Here is a 21738-nt window from a genome sequence, read left to right as displayed (position 1 = left end):
TCTCCATCCATAGTTCCTCAGGCACTCTGTCTATCAGGTCTAATCCCTGAAATCTATTCCTCACCTCCACTGTATATTCATAAGGGATATGATTTAGGTCATACCTGAATGGTTTAGTGGTTTTCCCTACGTTCTTCAATTTAAGCCAAAATTTTGCAAGAAGGAGCTCATGATCTGAACCACAGTCAGCTCCAGGTCTTGTTTTTACTGCCTGTATAGAGCTTCTCCATCTTCGGCTGCAAAGGACATAATCAATCTGATTTCAATATTGACCATCTGGTGATGTCCATGATGTCGCCTTTTGTGCTGTTGGAAAAGAGTGTTTGCAATGATCAGCGTGTTCTCTTGGCAAAACTCTATTAGCCTTTCTCCTGCTTCATTTTGTACACCAAGGCCATGCTTGCCTGTTATCCCGGTTATTTCTTGACTTCGTACCTTGGATTCATACTGAGATCATTCTATCATTTTTGAGATTGTACCCCAATACTGCTTTTCCCACCCTTTTGTTGACTATGAGTGCTACTCCATTTCTTTTAAGGGATTCTTGCCCATAGTAGTAGATGTAATGGTCACCTGAATTAAATTCACCCATGCCTGTCCATTTTAGTTCGCCAATTCCCAAGATGTCGATGTTCGATCTTGCCATCTCATGTTTGACCACCTCCAGCTTACCTTGATTCATTGATCTGACATTCCAGGTTCCTAAACAATATTGTTCTTTACAGCATCAGACTTTCTTTTCACCACCAGACACATCCACAGCTCAGTGTCCTTTCGGGTTTGGCCCAGCCGCTTCACTCTTTCTGGCGCTACTTGGAAATTCCCTCTGCTCTTCCTCAGTAGTATATTGGACACCTTCCGACCTGAGGGGCTCATCTTCCGGCGTCATCTCTTTTAGCCTTATGATACGTTCCATGGGGTTTTCTTGGCAAGAATACTGGAGTGGGTTGCCATTTCCTTCTCCAGTGGACCACATTTTGTCAGAACTCTCTGCCATGACCTGTCCGTCTTGGGTGGCCCTGCATGGCATAGCTTATGGCTTCACTGAGTTACGCAAGCCGCTTCGCCACAACAAGGCAGTGATCCATGAAGGGGCTGGTTGTCTTGAGAATGGCCCAATGGAATAATGCTGCATCATGATCTAGTGTCACTCTCAGAGGCATTTTTGGTTTTTAAAAAACTAAAATTAAAAAGAAGATGGTGGCCCCTACTGGCAGCAAAGCTGTTGTAAAAAAAAAACACCCCAACAAAAACCAGTTAAAAGAAAGGCTTACTACAACCCTTTGCCATTTCATATCTATCAGGTAAGCTTCCCCCTGAAAAATTAAGAAATCTGTCCAAGTCCCCAAATATCACAAAAATATTTTGGGGAGGCATTTTTGATTTGCCCCACCCCTCAACACACAAATTTGATGCGTACTAAATACCACAGCTGAATATTTCAACTCAGCATGAATGTAAACCACTGACTAATTGGCTAGTACTCATATCAGGTCCCTATTGAAAATGCTGACTGGATAGCTATTGCACAGGATGCTAGCAAATTTTCATAAGACCAGGCTTAAATGCACAACAAGGCACCACTTTCCCACACTGGATCTCTTATAAGCGTGGATCAGAACAGGTCTCTTATATTAAGACATCTGCCAGTTTTGTTTGTGAATATGAAAGTAGGGATGTACGAAAATCACTTACCTGTTCGCTGATTATGTTTATGGTGGGGGGGAGGCGTTCCGTCCCTCCCCCCGGAATCATGGACGGGGGGGAGGTGCTCCGTTCCTCTCCCCCGGAATCCTCCGCGGCCGGCTGTGCTCTGTGGCAGCTCCACAGAGCAGCTGGCTAGGCCCAGCCAGGCCAGAGCCGTCCGCAGCCGGATTTCCGGCCGCGGAGGGCTCTGGGGGGGGGGAAGACGCGTACGCAAATGGCGGCGTAAATATTTACATATACTAAGACGGCGAAAATAAGGGGAACGCAAATAGCGTAGTGGACGCTATTTGCATTCCCCTTATTTTCGCCATCTTAGTCTACGTAATTATTTACATAGACTAAGACGGCCCCAAAAAATAAGGAACACAAATGGCGGCGGCTGTAGCCACCGAAGCTGCCGCCAGAGCCGCCGCCACCCGGAAGATCCACCCCAGGTAAGTTCCGTCCCGGGGGGATCGACGGGGGGGCGGGGGGGCAGGCCGTTCCACCACAGATTTCGGGGGGCCGAATGCACTGGCATTTGGCCTCTCCGAGATCCGTGGCGGAATTATCTGCCATCTAGGGATGGTGGAGAATTTGTCCCCGAATCTTCAGGAGGCCGAATGCCAACGCATTCGGCCCCCCGAAATTGGTGGGGAAATTCTCCGCTGGCCCCCTGCCCCCCCCCCGGGATGGGACTTACCGTGGCTGAATGTCCCTCTCGGCGTCGGGTCCTGGCGGCGGTTCGGCGGTGGTTCGTCGGGGGCGGGGGTGGCGGCTGGTCTTCCGACCAGGTAATGATTTACGTAGCCTATCACGGCTAGATTTCCAAAGTCAGCCGTGATAGGCTACGTAAATCGTCACGTAGCCTATCACGGGTGACTTTGGGAAGAAAAAAAAAGCGCGTACGCAAATGGCGGCGGCCCATGGGCGCCGCCATTTGCGTTCCTTATTTTGGCACGTCTAGTCTACGTAAATATTTACGTAGAGTATGGCGAAAATAAGGGAACGCTATTTGCGTTGCCCTTATTTTCGCCTAGATGTGTCAAAATAAGGAACGCAAATGGTGGTCCCCATGGGAGCCGCCATTTGCATACGCGCTTTTTTTTTTCAAAGTCACCTGTGATAGGCTACATGACGATTTACATAGCCTATGACGGCTGACTTTGGAAATCTAGCCGTGATAGGCTATGGAAATCGTTACGTAGCCTATCACGGGGGTGTGTGTGTGTGTGTTTACTTTTTTTTTCGCCGCCGGGTAGACGGGGCGCTTCTACCTGGCCTGAATTTCGCCAGCGAGGGATGGGGCGCCTCCCCCCGGCCTGAATTTCGCCCGGGCGAGGCGAGGCACCTCCACCCCCTCGCCTGAACTTCGGGGGGAGAACCGAAGCGCCTCCCCCCCACCGCGAAGCAAGCTTAGCAAACAGGTAAGGGACTTTCGTCCATCCCTACTGCCATCCCTATATGAAAGTCACAAATTTTGCTTTGGAACATGGGAAGCTGCTGAGGCAGATCATTGTTTGTTTGTTTGTTTATTACAGTTATATCCTGCCTTTTTTTCTCTTTCAAGGAACCCAAGGCAGCTTACATTATCCTCCTCTCCATTTTATCCTCACAACAACAACCCTGTGAGGTAGGTTGGGCTGAGAGTCTGTGACTGGCCCAAAGTCACCCAGTGAGCTGTCATGGCCAAGTGGGGACTAGAGCCCAGATCTCCCGGCTCCCAGTCCAACACTCTCACCACTACGCCACTCTGGCACACATTGTTCCACCTGGCTCCGTATTGCCTGCAGTGACTGGCAATGGATCTCCATGTTTTCCGACAGGGGTCTTCTGCAAGCCCACATGGCAATGCCAGAGACAGAACCTGGGACTTCTGGTATCTAAAGGATATGCTTGACCACTGAGCTATAGCCCTGAATTATGAATGTTGTCTGAAACCATTTTTTTTCCACATAGCAGTATGGACTCTGTGAATGCAGAGCATTCTCTGTATCCACTCAAAGTCTCAATATAGAAACAATGTCACAATCTACAGACATCCCACTTTAACCCAGGAGATTAGAGAAGGAATGGACTTGGTAGGTGTTTGATTAAACCAGAAACACAGTGGGAGGAAACCTGTAGGTACAGAGAAATATATTTTGTTGGCTCAAGGCATTTTGAATACAGTCTTCTTCGAGGACACTGCTGAACAAAACATAAGCTATACTCTCCATTTCGCAATGGACACTGGAATGTATAGTTTGAGACCGTCCTGTTCAATGGTGCCCCTGAAGAAGATCCAATTCAACCTGCATTGGGCCTAATAAAGTATACTTGTGTATGCCTAGAGCAGTCTTCCCCAACCTGGTCCTCTCCAGATGCATTGTACAACAACTCCCAACACATCTGACCAATAGTCATGATGGCTGGGGATTATGATAGTTGTAGTCCAACACATCTGGAGGACACCAGGTGGGCAAAGGCTGGCCTAGAGTTTTCCTCTCCCTGTTACTGGGTTTCTATGCTGGTGCTTTCCCTCTTTTCTTTCTTGTTTGATTAAATCAAACTCAATTTGTCTAATATATGAGAGAAGTCAATAGGCAGTGAGATCCTTTCCAAAAATATTTAAACTCAGATAAAATGTAATAAGGGATTATAACCTTCATATAATTATATAAGGAGGTTTAAAGACTGCATTGTTGGATTGATCTGCCCATAGCTTGGAATGGTTTGGAAGGGATGGTAACTTGAGTCTAGTTAGGTGACAGGAATATATGTACGAAAAATATAGGGGAAGTAAAAGAAGACTGAAATCTAGGCATAATAAAGGAAACCATTCCCTATTCCATTTACAATCATTGCAGGTTTCATTTGAACCACAGCTTACCAGGGCTTAGCACAGAACCAGCTTTCCACTTTTACCAAGGAAAGGAATACTCTAAACCAGGGGTGTACAACCTTTTTGCCCACAAGGGCCACATGCAGTGTTGGTTGGGGGGCTGAGGGCCACATATGCATGTGAGTGCGCACTTGCAAACACATGCTTGCACATTCTTTCCCCACCCCCAGACACACACATACATTCTCTCCACCCCCCACACACACACATATACACTCCTACCCCACACACGTTTCCCCTCAAAACATGGAAGCAGGCCCCCTTATGCTAGTTTCTGGAATGTCCTCTGCAAAGCAACCCCTCTGAGTGCTGATTGCTAGAGCATCCTCCTGAAAGCAGGCCTCTGAGTACTGATTCCTAGAGTGTCTTCTGCAGCAGCAAATTAGATAGTAATTTCAGCTGTGGAGGTAATGGGGGCCACAAATAACACATTGAGTGGCCACATGTGGACTGTGGGTTGTGCATCTCTGCTCTAAACAGATTTAGTAGGTCAGATATATGGATGTCCTGAGAATGAAACATGGGAGTCTCAGGCTGAGAGCATGGTGGCTTCAAAGAAGATAACTTGGTTTTTTGATGGAAATGCTGTGCCTGGCAGATGTCATTTGTAATTCTCAGAGAATCCTAGGGCCATATCTTGTGAGACAGTTTGTTCTCAGACACAGTATTCACACATATTAATCCTTTGCAGACATTTTAATGCACTTAGAATGAATGCGGGGGGGGGGGGCTCATCTCAGTAGCAGGCTCCACTTCTGACACACATGCATTCATAATACTATCTGAAAAGACCCCATGCATACAACGATATGTGGGAAAAGTTCCTGCTGTTCCAGCATTCTGAAACACACCAAAAAAAGCTCTCCCATATACAGCTGTACACCCATGGATTAATTCAGATAGCATTTCTACAGCAGGCTAAAATCCCACAAATTTACCAGGGCTTTCTGCTTCCGTTTTAAATGCAGTATCACGACAGGCTCCCTTTACCTATGCTTCCCTTCTCCCACCCCTTTCCCCCACTTTATCTGCAAGTTCTATATGTTTCATTTATACAGCCACTAGATGGCACTGTGGTCTAGCCCCTCTTATTGCGGGATTTCCTCTTTTCTATTTGTTACTAGATTATTTCCATTTCAAATTAAGCCGTGGAAATGCTGGGAAAGTACGAGAGGCACTGGTGATTGAGGATGTCATGTAAAGGACCTGAAAACTTCCATGAGTGACCAATCTCAATTGCAGGATAAAAGACCCATGTGGAGAAGCCCAGAGAGTACAGTGAATACACCCACATCAGGGGTGGAACTTGCTTCCCCCCCCATGTGCATTAAGAACATCTGCAAGGGGCTAAAGTGTCAAGTAGGGATGTGCGAACTCACTCCCATCTGGGTTCTCCAGACTCCTACCCGGTCCCTGCCCCCGCTCACCAGTCCCTGGACTGTGCTTGAGCCCCTCACCATCTTGGTGAGCAGCCGGCACTCACCCCAGCGGCCTTGTTGAGCTCCATGGTCACCAGTTCTAAAAAAAATAAAATGGCGATCACAAAAATGCACATGTTTTTGTACGTGCGAAAATGCACATTTCTGTGAATGTGCATATTCTCATGTGTGAAATGTGCATTTTTGCGAAGGCACACATTAGTGTGTGTATAAAAATGTGCATTTTTTGTAAAATACGTATTTTCATGCGTACACAAATATGCGCATTCGCAAAATGCGCATTTTTGCATGTGCACAAATTTGCACATTTTCGCGATTGCCATTTTATTTCTCAGAAAATGGCAACTGCGAAGCTTGACAAGGCTGCTGGGGTGAGTGCAGGCCATTCGCCGAGCACAGACAGGGGGTGAGCAGGGGCAGCGGCTCAGTGAGTGGGGCTTGGGGGTGTGGGCGGGAACAGGTCCACCAGATTCCTGGACTGCATTGGATGCCCGTGCCATCCCTAGTGTCAAGTAAAAAGGGTGCATATATGTGAAAATCAGGTCCCAGGCTAAAGCTGTCAGGCTCACACTGCAGCCTCCACGAATGTTTCCAGGTAATCCTATCCACTCCAAAAGGTCTAGTAAGTAATGAGCCTGAGACCTTGGGGCAATTCTACCTACGCTGGCACCAGAGGATAGGTGGGTTCACAGAGATCTAAGCATTATTGTGATACCAGTCCAGAAATGTAGTGCTATAATAGACAAATTACAGACATGTAGAATTCATGGTGGTACATTTTTTGCCTTGTGTTTAAAATATACATTTCAACTGTACACTTTACAGAGCTGGTGTTGTTCACTAATTTTACATATTTATATATTTATTTATTACATTCTTATACTGCCCAATAGCTGAAGGTCTCTGGGCGGTTCACAAAAATTAATGGTTTTAGGTGGTTATAAGCACTGAGCTATTCGCTTCTGAGTTCTGACTGAGGAGGTTGAGTCAGAGGGTGAGGGAACAAGGCTACTGCCTGTTAGGTTTTGCTGTAAGGTAGCAAAAAATAAGGTAGATTTTCCAAATGGTAACCCAGAAACAGTTCATCTTTTTAAAGCTGCTGTCACAGCTGGCAAGACCTGGGACCTGAGGCAACACTTCCCTGAGCAGCAGCTGAGGAGGAGGGGCATACATCCTAAGGGAGACAAGAGATGGCAGCTGTGGGCAGCTTTGTCAGTTCCATGTATGCGTACAGCTTTGGACTGGCTAGCTTTTCTATACCTGCCTTGGTTGCCATCTCTCAGATAGGGAGTTGTGTTCCCCTCCTCTTAGGCTGAGCCACTCAGCGGTGGCAGGCTACAACACTGCACAGAAACAGGTGGCACATAGCTCAGTAAGTGTTTACCTGCTTAATGTACAACTGGCAAAATCAGAAAGCAGGAATTAAACTACATGCACAGCAGTTAACTCAGGACTAAGCTAGGCCACAGACTAAAGATCACATACAGACATGGAACATGCAGATACCTCTTCTATACACAATAACCCCACCTCTTTCCTGAATATATACTAGCACATATGAGGACACAACACAGGGCCAAACTAAACATTCCTTTCAGCATGAAACAGAAGATTCTACTGCTCTTTCGCCACTGAAGGAAATGGACTCTACAAGGATTACCTTGAGCTTGTTTTACCTCTTGATGATAAACTACACAAAATGCACTGACGGGTATATGAATGTTTTAAAATAAAGTAGGGCAAAATTAACTGAAATTCCAAATTCGGTAAATGAGGAAAAAGGCTGACTTATTATTTAATGCAGTGCTAAATCTTTATGCTGGAACTTTAAAACAAAGAACTAGAGGAGTTGAATATACTGTTTGATGTCCTATAGATTAAGCAGCATAAAGCAACATGGGCATGACTTGTTTTCTCTTAAGTGACTCACTGAATAGAACAAAGCAAGGCAAATCGCCAATATGACCTCTAAATGCCCATTTTCTATATTACTATTCAGAGATTTGATGGTTCATCTCTCTTGTAATAATATCTAAATTATATTACACAGAACAGTGCTGAGCTTAAATAAATGGTTGGTTACATTCTAAGTTTAGCATTAAATATTGTCTTTGATCATGAGATATGACGCCATGCAGAACAATAACATAACTTCTCTGCTGATCTTTGCTTACCAACACAGGACTTCCCGGAAAGTGAATAGGTTCCATTGTCATGGAAACCGCTTCTGCACTCACAGTGGTACCACCCTGGGAGGTTAACACAGCGTGAATGGTTGTGACATTCAATGATCCCCTCAGCACACTCATCAATATCTGCCTCAGAGAAAAACACAAGCCAGGCAGGGTATTAATTTTTTTTGACACCAACATTTTAGATACTTTAAACACACGTGCACACATGCACGTGCACACGCGCGCACACACACACACACACACACACACATGCCTTCTAGAACAAAATATAATATATACTTTAACGAATGGTTGGGCAACCTGGCTGGCACTTAGCACCGCACTGAAATTTTGCCATTCCATATTCAAAGGTCACTCTCTGCAATCATGAGCTTGCATCCTTTACAATGAACCCAGGGTAGTTCCATTCCATCAGGATTTTATCAAGAGCTCACACATGAGCTTTGGTGACAGCAGGTTGCCCACTTCTCTTTTAACAGGTCAGAATAAACACCTTGCATATTTTTAAATCTTTAATCACCTAATCTATGTATAAAGTTAATTACTACTATGATTCAGAATATGATTAAATGTTTAGTAGGAATTTTTAAAACTTAATGATCTAAGAAGAAATAGAGAAACTAGGCTCTTATATCTGGATACAAGTGTTAAATTCTTAAATTAAATATATACCAAAATTACAAACCATGAATATGGATTTAAATGAAAGTGCAAACCTTGTGAATTTTGAATCAGACATTTGTTTAAATTTATAGCTTTGCAGTGGCGGGGGGGGCACTCATGGTGATGGGGGAACTGTCTCCCATAGAGAACATGGAACAAGGGGATCCTATGTCTGTGTGTGTGGGGGGGTTCCTTTCCTCCACCAGTAGTTTTCACAGGTGTGGCCATTTCAAACCCCTTATTCAGTTCTCATGATGACGTTTGGCTCAATTCGACTGACCTGTGGGATAACAGGCTGCCACCATGAAAACTGTTGTGTGGGGGTGAGGGGAGAGGGTCCTCTACAGGGCTGACAGGGCTTCTTTCCACCAGCTGTTTTTGTGGGTGCAGCTGACAAAGCCAGCCAGGCATCATGGCAGCCTTGCAAACCCTAGCTGCCTTTGACAAGTTCATGCATCCATTAAAGGTCTTAGTGGGCCTTCTCCTGGCTACATGGAACAGTCATTTTAGGGTTTTAGAGCTGGGTGGTTGAGATAGGGGAAGCCAGGAATTCATCTCCAGCTCAGATTTTATTTTATAAGCATTACGAGTCCCTGAAGCTAAAATCCGGCCCTAAACCCAGTGAACTAAACTGCATTTCTACCTGTGAATGAAAAACAATATATCTGACAATATTACCTTGTAATATTGCCTAGCTATTTGTGTGCTGCCACAGGAAATATAGCTGGGCAAGATCAGGAGATTACACACTTGTCTGGCCAAAAATTAGTTTTAGTAATCACCTAGAAGTTTGGTGTTGCTTTATTTCATGGGCAGGCAACTTCTTGGGGCAGGGTAGGGCCTGTACTAACATGTGTACCCCCTGCCAGAATCCACCAGGGACTGCAACCCTGTTGCTGCCGAATTTGCTGCTGAAATTGCCATTGTGGCAGCAAAAAAGTAGCCATTTTGCTTAAAAACAAGGTGTGTAGGGAGCGTGCCCCTAGTTTTCAAGCAAAATAGATGCTTTTTTGTTACCACCACTGCCACTTCAGGAGCAAATGTGGTGGTGGGGGGACAGTGTGGAGCAAAAAAAGCCTGGGGGTGGGGCACATATGGCCTACAGGCTGTGTGTTGCTCACCTTTACTTTAGTTTCTTCTTAGGCGGAATGACCAGAAAATCCAGTCTAAATGCTAGTAAAATTCCCCTTAATCAAGAGTTAGAAAAATGCCCCCCCCCCCTTTTAACCAAATTTGCTGCAGGGGAGGGAAACACCCTGAATCAACCAGTGATTCTGTATACAACCTGAAGATGTATGAGTGCACCAACAGGTGTTTATGGAGTGTTTACCCAATTAATTCAGAATCACCTTCTCTCTCCTTTCTCTTCCTACCATCAACGGGGTAATGTCATTGAGCAAGGGAAGAGGCTGCTTTGTGCTTGCATATCTTTGATGAGGCCATTAGATGCAAATACTATAAACACTACAAAATTTAAATTGCCCTGTATTAACTTCACCCAACATTAAATCCCAGCCCAAGCAAATATGTCAGGCTCAGAGACATTTTGGATCTTCAAAAGAAGTGGCAAGGGAAGTATGAGTGACTCATGCTTCCTCTTCCCACAGTTCCAGGTCTCATCCAGAGAAAAGAAATGTCCATCTCTCCTATGGGATAAGTATAGATATAGATATAGTCTCAATGTGGGATAGCAGAGAATTTCTGTGGTAGAAATATTTTTGTTTTTTGTATTTTTCTGATATTTGGGGGTTTAATTGAGCATTAAAACTATTTCATTTTGTAAGTTGATTTGAGCAATGAAAAAGCCACCTAAAATATGTTAAAGGAAATAAAAAGTAAATACATTGTAAATATACATCTTCCACTTTGTGCAAAATCCAAAAGCGCTTGTGTTTCTTCTTGTACTGCTTCTCTGAACATCCAAAGCAGCCCACAAACTTTGGCAAGTATCCAAAAAGGGAATTCCATCGTTATGTGTTAGCTGTACATCTTGATGCGCTTTCAGAATTAACATAGGTAGTATGTTTATGGTTGCAAGCATTGTTCGCTTGTTTTTCTGTTCACCTGATTATTCCAGTTTCTTCTTTGCACTGCAACCTCTGACTTCAAAGTGTATACATTATATTGGTATAACAGAACATGGCAGAAAAGGGAAAACATATTTCAACAGAATTATATGTTCAGCTGTAGATGGAATGAAGCAAATGAAAGCATACTTCTAATTTTTAACAGTTAAAATATAGAATTTGGATTCCCCAAAGAACTCCAATAAACATGTGATGCATGCTTTTACAAAGGGTTTTTAAAGCTCTTCTGCAATGTGTTGCTGATACAGACCTCATAATCTGTAATAATCCTGGCTGATTATTATAGCACCTGGAAGCTATTCTCCTTTGAGCTCTTATGCTGTATCTTTTGGAAGGTTATGATTAAAATTATCAAATTAATTTTATGTTAACCTTTGAGTAATTAAGAGGCTGTAATATTTTTCAGACTGTTCACAAGGAAAAACGATGGAATCTTCTGTTTAGACAGAACCATTAAAAATACTCATTTGGATGGTTTTCAGCATCCCTGCAGGGGTATCACCAATAATAACTGAGTAACTTTCATAAAAAAGATGAGCTGTTTTCATCCATTGAGAATTAATTCTATCCAAGAAGGCAAGAATAAAAGCAATCTGAAAATCTATGTCTTCTCTTCAGACTAAGGGAGCAATCCTATGTCACCTAGACAGCATATGGGGGACATAAGTTTTTTTTGGATGCCTGGCTCCACACTCGAAGGCAAGCTCCAAGCTCAGAGCCAGGACACCATGCTCCCCACCCCACCCCTCCCAGTCAGCATGGAGAGAACCGTGCCAGCTGCCTCTCTGCACTTGGTAAACGAAGCGCAGAGATGGAAGAAAGGAGGCGTTCCTGGGGGTAGGGAGGGGAGGAGGCCAGGGTGGCTGGCTTACACCTTTTCCTATTGCTACCCCAGCCTCCTTCCCTCCCCCTCCTCAAAGCCTCCACTAGACAGGCGAAATTGCCCATCTAGCTAAAATTCAGCACGGGAGGTGCAGGACACCTCCCTCTCTGCATAGAACATTTGTAAGCCTCTGAATTCAGGGGCTTACAAGTACTCAGGACGCAACCCATAGGACTGCGCCCTAAGTGCCAATTTAGACATGGCCTGGCCATGTGATTTTATCCATGTGTTAGTTTATTCCATGTGGCATGGTGCAGAAGTGAGTCTCAGATTCAAGTACCCTCATTCCCTATGGATATAAACTGCAATGGGAACCAGGGCTTACATATATAGTCTTTGTTGAATCACCATAATTAGACCCAGTTATCATTACAAGCTATACGTACAGCAGGAATAAGTGCATCTGACAAAAACTTACTCCTTGCAACCCTACTGCACGAATAATTTAGTTGTCAGGATGTGTGTGAATTGTTTCGATGGGCTGAAGAATGCAGAAAAGGGATTTTGTAATATTAGATATTGAAACAGGGCTTAAACAAGGCTGAAGATGTTACCTTTGCTCCATTTAATACAACTCTGTTCAACTAATAATACTAATGTACTGTTGAACAATGAAATGCGAGTAGAAAGCAGTGAGCAGATGATATGTCAATGCTCAATGGAGGATCTGGTTTTAAATTGTACTACCATCTATTGCCCCATTCGTTCATCTCAATCTGGACTAGCTGCAAAAATCTAGTATGTTTGAACTGTTGTGTGTCAGAACATTTTTAGACACAGTTTGATGGAAACTTCGCTATGAATTGACTAGAAAAAAACAATTGTGGGTAGCACAAAAAAATAAAAAATAAAGTTGCACTCTGAAAGCACCTTGCATGATTTCAATCAATACAACACATAATAATTAGGTGAGCTTTTAGAGGGTATGCTGGTGGGTTTCAAACTTAAAATGCATACTCTTATGGAAGCTCTTTGCATTGTTGTGGAGCATTACCTTTTATAGCACCAGTAGGATCAAGATATTTCTCCATCATTAACTCTAGATCTTGTGACTTCTGAAGATTTATTTCTATTTTACCATGTTCTATATTAGACCACCAGCCTCATTCAGATCACATATATATTACACAATGCCCCAGAAAGAGGAATTTATTTTATCTCTTTAGCTCAAATTCCTAGTTAGATCTGAATCTTGCTATAGTAACAAAACATAAAATTAGTCATTGGGTATTCACTTGAGGAAAAAAAGGAATAAACCTATATATGATCATTTGACATACTAAGCGAACTGCCACCATGTAGTCTCATCATTCATCCTTTCACCGTCTGATAAATGTTGGTTGTTTATGCTTTAAACTCTGCTCTTGTTCCCTCTGCTGCTGCTCTTCCTGTTACTTGCATCTTGAGGAAGATAATTTTAGCATACAAATGATGCACAAATCTAGTAGTCCATCAATGATCAGTGCTGCTTGGGAAAAATAAATCTTTTCCAAGACAGTATTCCTCCAAATGGAATTTATCATGATCTTTTCATGTGCCATGGCTGACAGAACAAGTCTAATCCTATTTGAGTAAGTCCAACTGCAGGTCATTTTCACACAAATCCCTCTTTTACTTTCCTCCAATTCTCTTGTATTATAATTCCCAAGCACTCTGATGTGCAGATTGCTTCCTTGTGTTAGTCTTTATTTGACCTGTCTAAATTCAATTTTCCTTCTTTCATTTGCAAAAAAATCAATTCAATTTTTCTGTAGTTCATTTCTGTGGCACAGTACCATTGAAGATATATTTGATTTAGATTTATGGAGCTGGGTGTTAACTGGCTGGTAGATTGCTTCCAAAGCATTCAAATCGTGAGGAATTCAGGGTCCTTATTAGCTTCTCTGAATTATGGGGAAAGGAGTCAAGTAGTGCACAGTTATGTAAATTCTGTTAGGAAAGTGAAGTACAGCAATGGATTACTTTTATAGTAGATCACTGCCTTGAGTTAGAACTGTAACATCTATCTATGTGCATGAAAGAGTTGAGATTAGTTGCTGAAACCTTAATACACATCTAGAGATACTAGAAAAAGTGTTAGACAAATGGAAGGATTGTGAATGCATCTTTGATGTCAAACTTCAACACTTACTGAAAAGCTAAAGAAAAAAAAATCAATAAAAGAGCCTCATGCTAGGCCTATTGTTATTCCGACTAAGCCAAATACAGACAATATGTCACTGCTGAGCTGACACAAAAGAGGACAATATGAATGGGTACCTTGCTTCGTCAAATATGGGACAAGAACGTGACTGCTGCTCCACATGTTGAAAGAATGCATGAGAGGGACTGCAGGCCCAGCCCTGTCTGTATCATAGCCACGTCCCCAGGAGCGTAAATGTTTTCTCTCCCATATGTATGGTTGGAAGGCATGGGGAAGGGTTCTCATGGAGTAGCTGTACACACATACATCAGCAGACATGGAGGGGCCTTTCCCATACCATGCGGATGTGTGGACAGCAGGGAAGTGTTTCCGCTGCAGGTAATGGCAGCTGGGGGCATGGCTACAGCATTCAGGAGGCTAGCCTGCATGCCCCCTCACATGTTGCTTCAGTGCATGAGGTGGAGTTCATGTGATCCTCCCTAATACGTAACATTTATTTAGCAGCACTTTCAGTGTTCAAATACAATGTATACATTATTGTTGGATTCCTTACAAAAACCATGTATATGATAGGTCATTATAATCATCTTGATTATCCTCCTTGATTGGTCCAAAAATAAAATACTGCTGTTGATCAGAACCAGATGAAGAAAACATATCTCACAAGTTGTGAAACAGCTTCATTGGCTACTAACCATTTCCAAGGAGAATCCAAAATGTTGGTGCTTATCTTTAATGACCCAGGTACCAGAAAGGCTTGAGACTTGTGTACCTGAAGGACTGCTTATTGAACCTGCCTGCATGGTAAGGTCACCTACTGGGGCCCTTCTCTGGGTGCTTATACCTTCTAAGGTTATGTGGCTGGTGAATGAAAAAAGGGAATTTTCAATTCTACCACTCCGCCCATGGAAGACTTTCCCCAGGGAGGCTCACCTGGTACCCACTTCGATGTCTTTTTGGTGCCAGGCTAAGGTCTTTTTTTTTTAATTTATCCTGGCCATTCTAAGGCCAAACTAAATGATATGTGAAATGCATGATTGTATGGGGACCATGCAAGGCAGAAAGCTACCAGTTAACCCTTTCTCCCTGTGCTGTGGTTGTGATGGAATCTGGCCCATGAAACTGCTATTCACCCCAGGAGGGACTAGCAGCTTGAGAGTACATTGGTTAGGAATGCAGCATCAGGAAAAAAGTTAACCCACCCTAACTACACACCATAGTCCCAATCCTGATCTCCTCTCCCCTTTAATTAAAAAAGGGGGAATCCAGATATGTGAAGTGTGATCATTCATTTCACATACTCATAGAATAGTAGGGTTGGAAGGGGCCTATAGGACCATCGACCCCAACCCCTTGCTCAGTACAGGAATCCAAGCCAAAGCATCCCTGAGAGAGCTTCGTCTTGAATGCCTCCGGTGTGGGAGAGCCCACTGCCTCTTAGGTAACTGGTTCCATTGTCATATTGTTCTAACAGTCAGGAAGTTTTTCCTGATGTACACCCGGAATCTGGCTTCCTATAACTTGAGTCCATTATTCCGTGTCCTGCAGTGTAGTTACACTGAAGGGAAGGATTGAAATCTTCTAGATTAAATGAAAATAAATACATTTTTTGCAGATAGGCTACTGAGACTGAGAAAGTGTGGCTTGCCTAAGGCCACCTAGTAAGTTATTGGATAGCACTTCCTGCGTCGTAGCTCAGTCTCTAGGCCACTAGGCTATACTAGCTTTTGTTTACTTCAGAGGCCATTAACTTTGCTCAACATAAAGCAACAAAGAGCAAGACAAAAGCACCAAACTGGACCCAACAGAGGCTGTTAATATACAGTACATCACTGAAGCTGGAAAAGGACCTCTGGTCTGAGTTCAGACCTGTTATGATTATGAGTAGGAGATGAAGGAAAGATCAGCAGTACTATACCTGCATAATATCTTATTCTCTCTCTCTCTCTCTCTCTCTCTCTAATATTAGAGATGCTTGAGGAATTTGATATTTGTAAACTCCAACATAAATTGACCTGATCTGAACCTCCTAAATGAACTTAGCGAATCAGAACTTAGTTATCCACCAGTTGGCACATATTTCGAAAGTTCTGACACAATTTTCACCTCAATACCCATATCAAAATACATCTAACAATAAATATTTCAAGAGAAAAACCATTTAAAAATACGCATTGAAATGCAAATTTGTATGCAGATTTTAAAATAAAATTTGTAGATTAATTCAGGAATGGGATGGAGCAGACTTATGGATGAACACATGCAAAAGCGATGCAGACCAGAAAAGGACTTGCCCATTCCTAATCTTTTTAAATATAAGAAGAAAAAAGCCTGGAAGATTCTTGACTACAGTCTTGGAATAATTGCCATGGTCTGAGCCAGAGTATTTTCAGATATGATATGAGGTCAGCACAATTATCTGTTTACTAGTGATGTTGCCAAAATATATAATTAGGAGAGGAATCCTATGGCCATTAGACACTGTCTAGACAGCCATAGGATTTTTTTGGTTCCCTGAGTTCCCTGCCCTGCCCCTACCTCCTTGTAGCCAGTGCAGTTCTTTCCATGCTGCCGCCATCTCTGTACTTGTAAATGGAGTGCGGAAAGGGCAAAAAGGGGGTGGTCCCAGGGGCAGGGAGGAGAGGAGACTGTGGAAGCTGCTTTAGACATCTTCCTATTGGGGCCCTTCCCTTTCCCAAAAACACATGTCTAGCCACAAATGCAGGGCGGCTGGAACACGGAGGAGAGGATCATCTCTGTGGTCCATCCTCCCTGCATTGGATAGGTCTCAACCTCTGAATTCAGAGGCTGACGTCTACCTCTATAGGATTGAGCCCTAAATGATTCAGAATATGCACTTGCCTAGCTCGTAATGTTCAGATGCAATATAGATAGAACATTAGCAGGGGTGGAGAACCTTCTCCCCCTGGAGGTCCATATAAAGTAGCTGACAATGGGCAGGGCCCATAAATGCATGCATAAACATACCCCATTCACACACACACCCATGCATACACACAAATACATATACATTCTCTCTCACACACACCCCATTCACACACACATATATTATTATTATTATTTATTGCATTTCTATACCGCCCCATAGCCAAAGCTCTCTAGGTGGTTTACAGAAGTTAAAACATTAAATACAATATAGAAAGTTGAAAAGCCATTTACAAAAAAGCACATAAAAGCACAGACAATATATACAAACAACATATAACTAAAAACAACACTGAACTATCAGTCATAATTAAAGACACATCCAGGACCGATTAAAACTCAGCATGTGCTGCCAAATGCCTGGGAAAAGAGGTAGGCCTTAACCTGGCGCCGAAAAGATAATAATGTTGGCGCCAGGCGGACCTCATCAGGGAACTTGTTGGGGGGCAACCACCGAGAAGGCTCTCTGCCTCGTTGCTGCCTTCTGAACTTCCCTTGGAGGAGGCACATGGTGGAGGGCCTTAGATGCTGAACATAGTGTACAGGTAGATTCATTTCGGGAGAGGCGTGCCATCAGGTACTGCGTAGGGATGTACGAAACACCTACCTGGCTCCGCGCCGGGCAATCTGCGGTGGGGGGGAGGTGCTCTGTCCCTCCTCCCGGAATCCTCGACGGGGGGGGGGAGGCGATCTGGTCCTCCCCCCCAGAATCCTGCCTGGCTGGCTCTGTTCCACGGCCAAGCCGCGGAGCCACCGGCTGGACATCCGGCCGCTGGGCAGCCTTGCAGGGATGCAAATGGCGGCTGTCGTAGCCGCCACCATTTGCGTCCCTGTATTGAGCCATGATAAGCTACGTAAATATTTATGTAGCCTATCACGGCAGGGGGAAAAACCCCAGCGTACGCAAATGGCGGTAGCCACCGCCATTTGCGTACACTGAGGTTTTTTCCCCCTGCCGTGATAGGCTACATAAATACTTACGTAGCCTATCACGGCCTCCGCAGGGACGAAAATGGCATCCCTGCATTAGCCGGAATAGGCTACGTAAGTATTTACCTAGCCTATCACGGCTATGAAGATGAAGCGAATGGCGGCCGCAGGACAGCCGCCATTCACAAAGCAGCGTGGACGGGAGCAGATAAGTGCTTCGTTTCACGCGCCTTTTGTGGGTTGGGGGCGGCGGGGACTTCATCCCGTGCGCCTTTCGTGGGTTGGGGGGATGGGGGCTTCATTCCGCGATGGATTTCAGGGGGCTGAATGCACTGGCATTCTGCCTCACCGAGATCTGTCGCGGAATTCTCTGACATCCCTAGTATTACGGTCCCACACCATATAGGGCTTTATAGGTTAAAACCAGCACCTTGAATTGAGCTCAGAAACATATAGGCAGCCAGGGCAAGCAGGCCAGAGTCAGTCTTATATGTTCGAACCTTCTGGTCCCTGTTAGAAATCTGGCCACTGCATTTTGCACAAGCTGCAGCTTCTGAACCAAATTCACAGGCAGCCCCACATACAGTGCATTGCAGTAATCTAACTTGGACGTTACCAGAGCATAGACAACTGAATCCAGGTTATCCCTGTCCAGATAGGGACGTAGCTGGGCCAACAACCGAAGTTGGTAGAAGGCACTCCATGCCACTGAGGCCACCTGAGCTTCAGGTGAAAAAGATGGTTCCAAGAGGACCCCCAAGCTACAGATCTGCCCTTTGGGGGAGTGAAACCCCATCCAGAACAGGTTTAACACCCTCCATCTGGGCAGCAGAACCACCCACCAAGAGCATCTCAGTTTTGTCTGGATTGAGTTTCAGTTTATTAGCCCTCATCCAGTCCATTGTCACAGACAGGCACTGATTCAGCACATCCACAGCCTCACCTGAAGAAGATGAAAAGGAGAAATAGAGCTGTGTGCCATCAGTATATTGATGACAACGTACTCCAAAACTCCGGATGACTGCACTCAATGGTTTCATGTAGATGTTAAACAGCATGGGGGACAAAACTGACCCCTGTGGAACCCCATATTGGAGAATCCATGGGGCCGAGCAGTGTTCCGCAAGCACCACCTTCTGGAGCCAACCCTCCAAGTAGGAGCGAAACCACTGCAAGGCAGTGCCTCCCACTCCCAGCTCAGAGAGCCGTCCCAGAAAGATACCATGGTTGATGGTATCAAAAGCTGCTGAGAGATCAAGGAGAACCAACAGGGCCACACTCCCCCTGTCTTTCTCCCAACATAGGTCATCATACAGGGTGACCAGGGCTGTTTCTGTGCCCACACCAGGCCTGAACCCCGACTGAAATGGATCCAGATAATCATTCTCATCCAGGAGTGCCTGGTTGGCAACCACTTGCTCATGGACCTTGCCCAGGAATGGAACATTTGCAACCGGCCTACAATTATTAAGGTTTTCCTGGTCTTGGAAGGATTTCTTCAGGAGTGGTTTCACCACTGCCTCTTTCAGCCAGCCTGGAACCACTCCATCTCACAAGGACACATTAATCACCTCCCTAGCCCAGTCATCTGTTCCCACCCTGCTACTTTTTCTTAGCTAAGAAGGGCAAGGATCCAATATGGAAGTGGTTGCATGAAGAGATTTTATTCTGGAAGTGCCTAGCCAGTGCATTACAGCAGGCCTCAGATGGTTCCATAGTGTCCTTAGGACCAGAATATAAAAGGCCCCGGACAACCCTAAAAAGCTCCGCTGGTGGGTGGCATATGGACGTTACACACACTTACAAATACCCGGCGGTGTTTCGGCGGGGGTGGCGGCGGTGGCCGGTCTTCTGATTCGGTCTTCTGATGGCACGCGCTTCTTCTTTTTTTTTTTTTTCAAAGTCACCCATGATAGGCTACATGACGATTTACATAGCCTATCACGGCTGACTTTGGAAATCTAGCCGTGATAGGCTACGTAAATCGTTACGTAGCCTATCACAGGTGTGTGTGTGTGTGTTTTTTTACTTTCCTTTTTTATTTTGCAATGGCAGCGGTGGCAGCCAGTCAGAAGACCGGCCGCCGCCCCCGCCCCCGCCAAAACGCCGCCAGGACCCGCTGCCGAGAGGGACATTCGCACGAGGTAAGTCCCATCCAGGGGGGGGGGGGCGGCGGAGAATTTCACCACCAATTTCGGGGGGCCGAATGCGTTGGCATTCAGCCTCCCGGAGATTCGTGGAGAAATTCTCCGCCATCCCTAGCCACATGAATAAGCATAACTGTGTGTATTGGGCAGATGAAAATCCTCATTTGACCATCACATCTCAACTGAACCAGCCAAGCATCACAGTGTGGGGTGCACTGTCCAGCGAAGGTGTTGCAGGACCGGTTTTCTTCAATACAACTGTGGATAGTAACAATTACTGAAACATGTTACGCGACGTGGTAGTGCCACAACTCAGAACCAGGGCTAACTTCGCCAAACTGCTCTTCCAACAAGATGGGGCACCACCTCCTCATTATGCTTTTGCAGTAAGGGACTATCTTGACAACACCTTCCCACAGCATTGGATCGGACGACGTGGCATCATTGAATTAAGTTCACCCGACTTAACGCCAATGGACTTCTTTTGGAGGGGCATAGTAAAGAATAAGGTTTTTGAGAGGAATCCCCGGACAGTGGACGAATTAAAAGAGTTCATCTCGGAAGCATTTATGGACATCGATGCGGACCGGAATTTGTGTCATACCGTGTGTCACAGTGTTCTGGACAGGTTCGAGGAATGTTGCAACGCTGATGGAATACATTTCGAGCACTTATGAGATTAAACAGTGTTAAACAAATGTAAATGTAATAAACAATGTAACAAAATGCAAATATACTGTATACCTACTTTGGGGCCACTCTGTATGTGCGCACACACACACAAGTGCACCCCAATGATCCTGATACAGATCATTCTTTCACCACTGCTAGCAGCAACAAGGAAAATATGATCTGTGTGAGGATCTTTGGGGGCAGGAGTAGAGTGTGCAGGTGGGAGAGTACAGCAATGATGGGAAGGTCAGAACACCCTTGGAGGAGTGCAGTAAAGACTTTGGGAGCCACATGTGTCCCTCGGGCTGCAGGTTGTGCACCCTGGACAATAGTGAGACAAAGGAGACAAAAAAAGATTCTGCCAGATATCTTAGTTCTGTTTTAGTTGAGATTTAAATAACCTTCACATGTTACTCCTCATGAAGTCTCTTCCAGATGTACAGCCAGCCCCCCTTCAGACCTTCTCTCAATGTGTGGAGCTTGCAGGGTGAGGAACAGGCAAGCAGGCAAAACATTAGGGGTGGAGGCTGCAGTATGGTTCTGCTACCTTTTAATCTTGTGAAGCCCCTACACATGGAATAGCAAATGAAGAGGGCTTTAGTGTCCATGAATTGGAGGGAAAATATAAGAAATGTTAATTGGATGTAACACAGTACAACCAACATTATGAGTCAAGTAAGAACCTGGGGGGGGGGCGGGGAGGGGATGGAAATTTTTCACACCTGGAAGTTGTGAAACTGGTGATCTATTTCTGATAGGGATGGACAACTCAGTCTGTTTTGGTTTCTGCAACTTTTTCAAGCACAACTTCATTCCATCCCCTTTCCAGATATTTGCAAATATTTTTAGCAAAACGTCTGCATGAAAATCCATACACATTTTTATATGCATTTTTCCCAACACATACATTTTATATATATTTGTCCTAATGTATAGATTTCTGCTAATGTATGCACTTTTATATACACTTAAAGTATGCATTTTTTGTGCAATTTCCCCTAATGTATACATTTCTGTATGGGTTTTTTGATTGGAGGACTGAATTGCAATATTCAGAGAAGTG

General features: G+C 44.5%; 1 protein-coding gene across 1 annotated transcript in view; it reads right to left on the bottom strand.

The window, feature by feature from the left end:
- The window catches only part of NELL1 (neural EGFL like 1), a 673415-nt gene that overhangs the window by 69114 nt on the left and 582563 nt on the right, over positions 1–21738 (bottom strand). Inside the window, exon 16 of the mRNA XM_084852331.1 lies at positions 8184–8324. Coding sequence (XP_084708457.1) covers positions 8184–8324 — 141 coding nt within the window. The remainder of the gene's footprint in view (positions 1–8183; positions 8325–21738) is intronic.

This window comes from Heloderma suspectum, chromosome 1 (genome assembly GCF_057233095.1).
Source record: "Heloderma suspectum isolate Gila_16-S chromosome 1, 16-S_ref, whole genome shotgun sequence".
In the NCBI taxonomy this organism is placed as follows: Eukaryota; Metazoa; Chordata; class Lepidosauria; order Squamata; family Helodermatidae; genus Heloderma; species Heloderma suspectum.
This window is presented reverse-complemented; position numbering and strand designations above follow the sequence as displayed.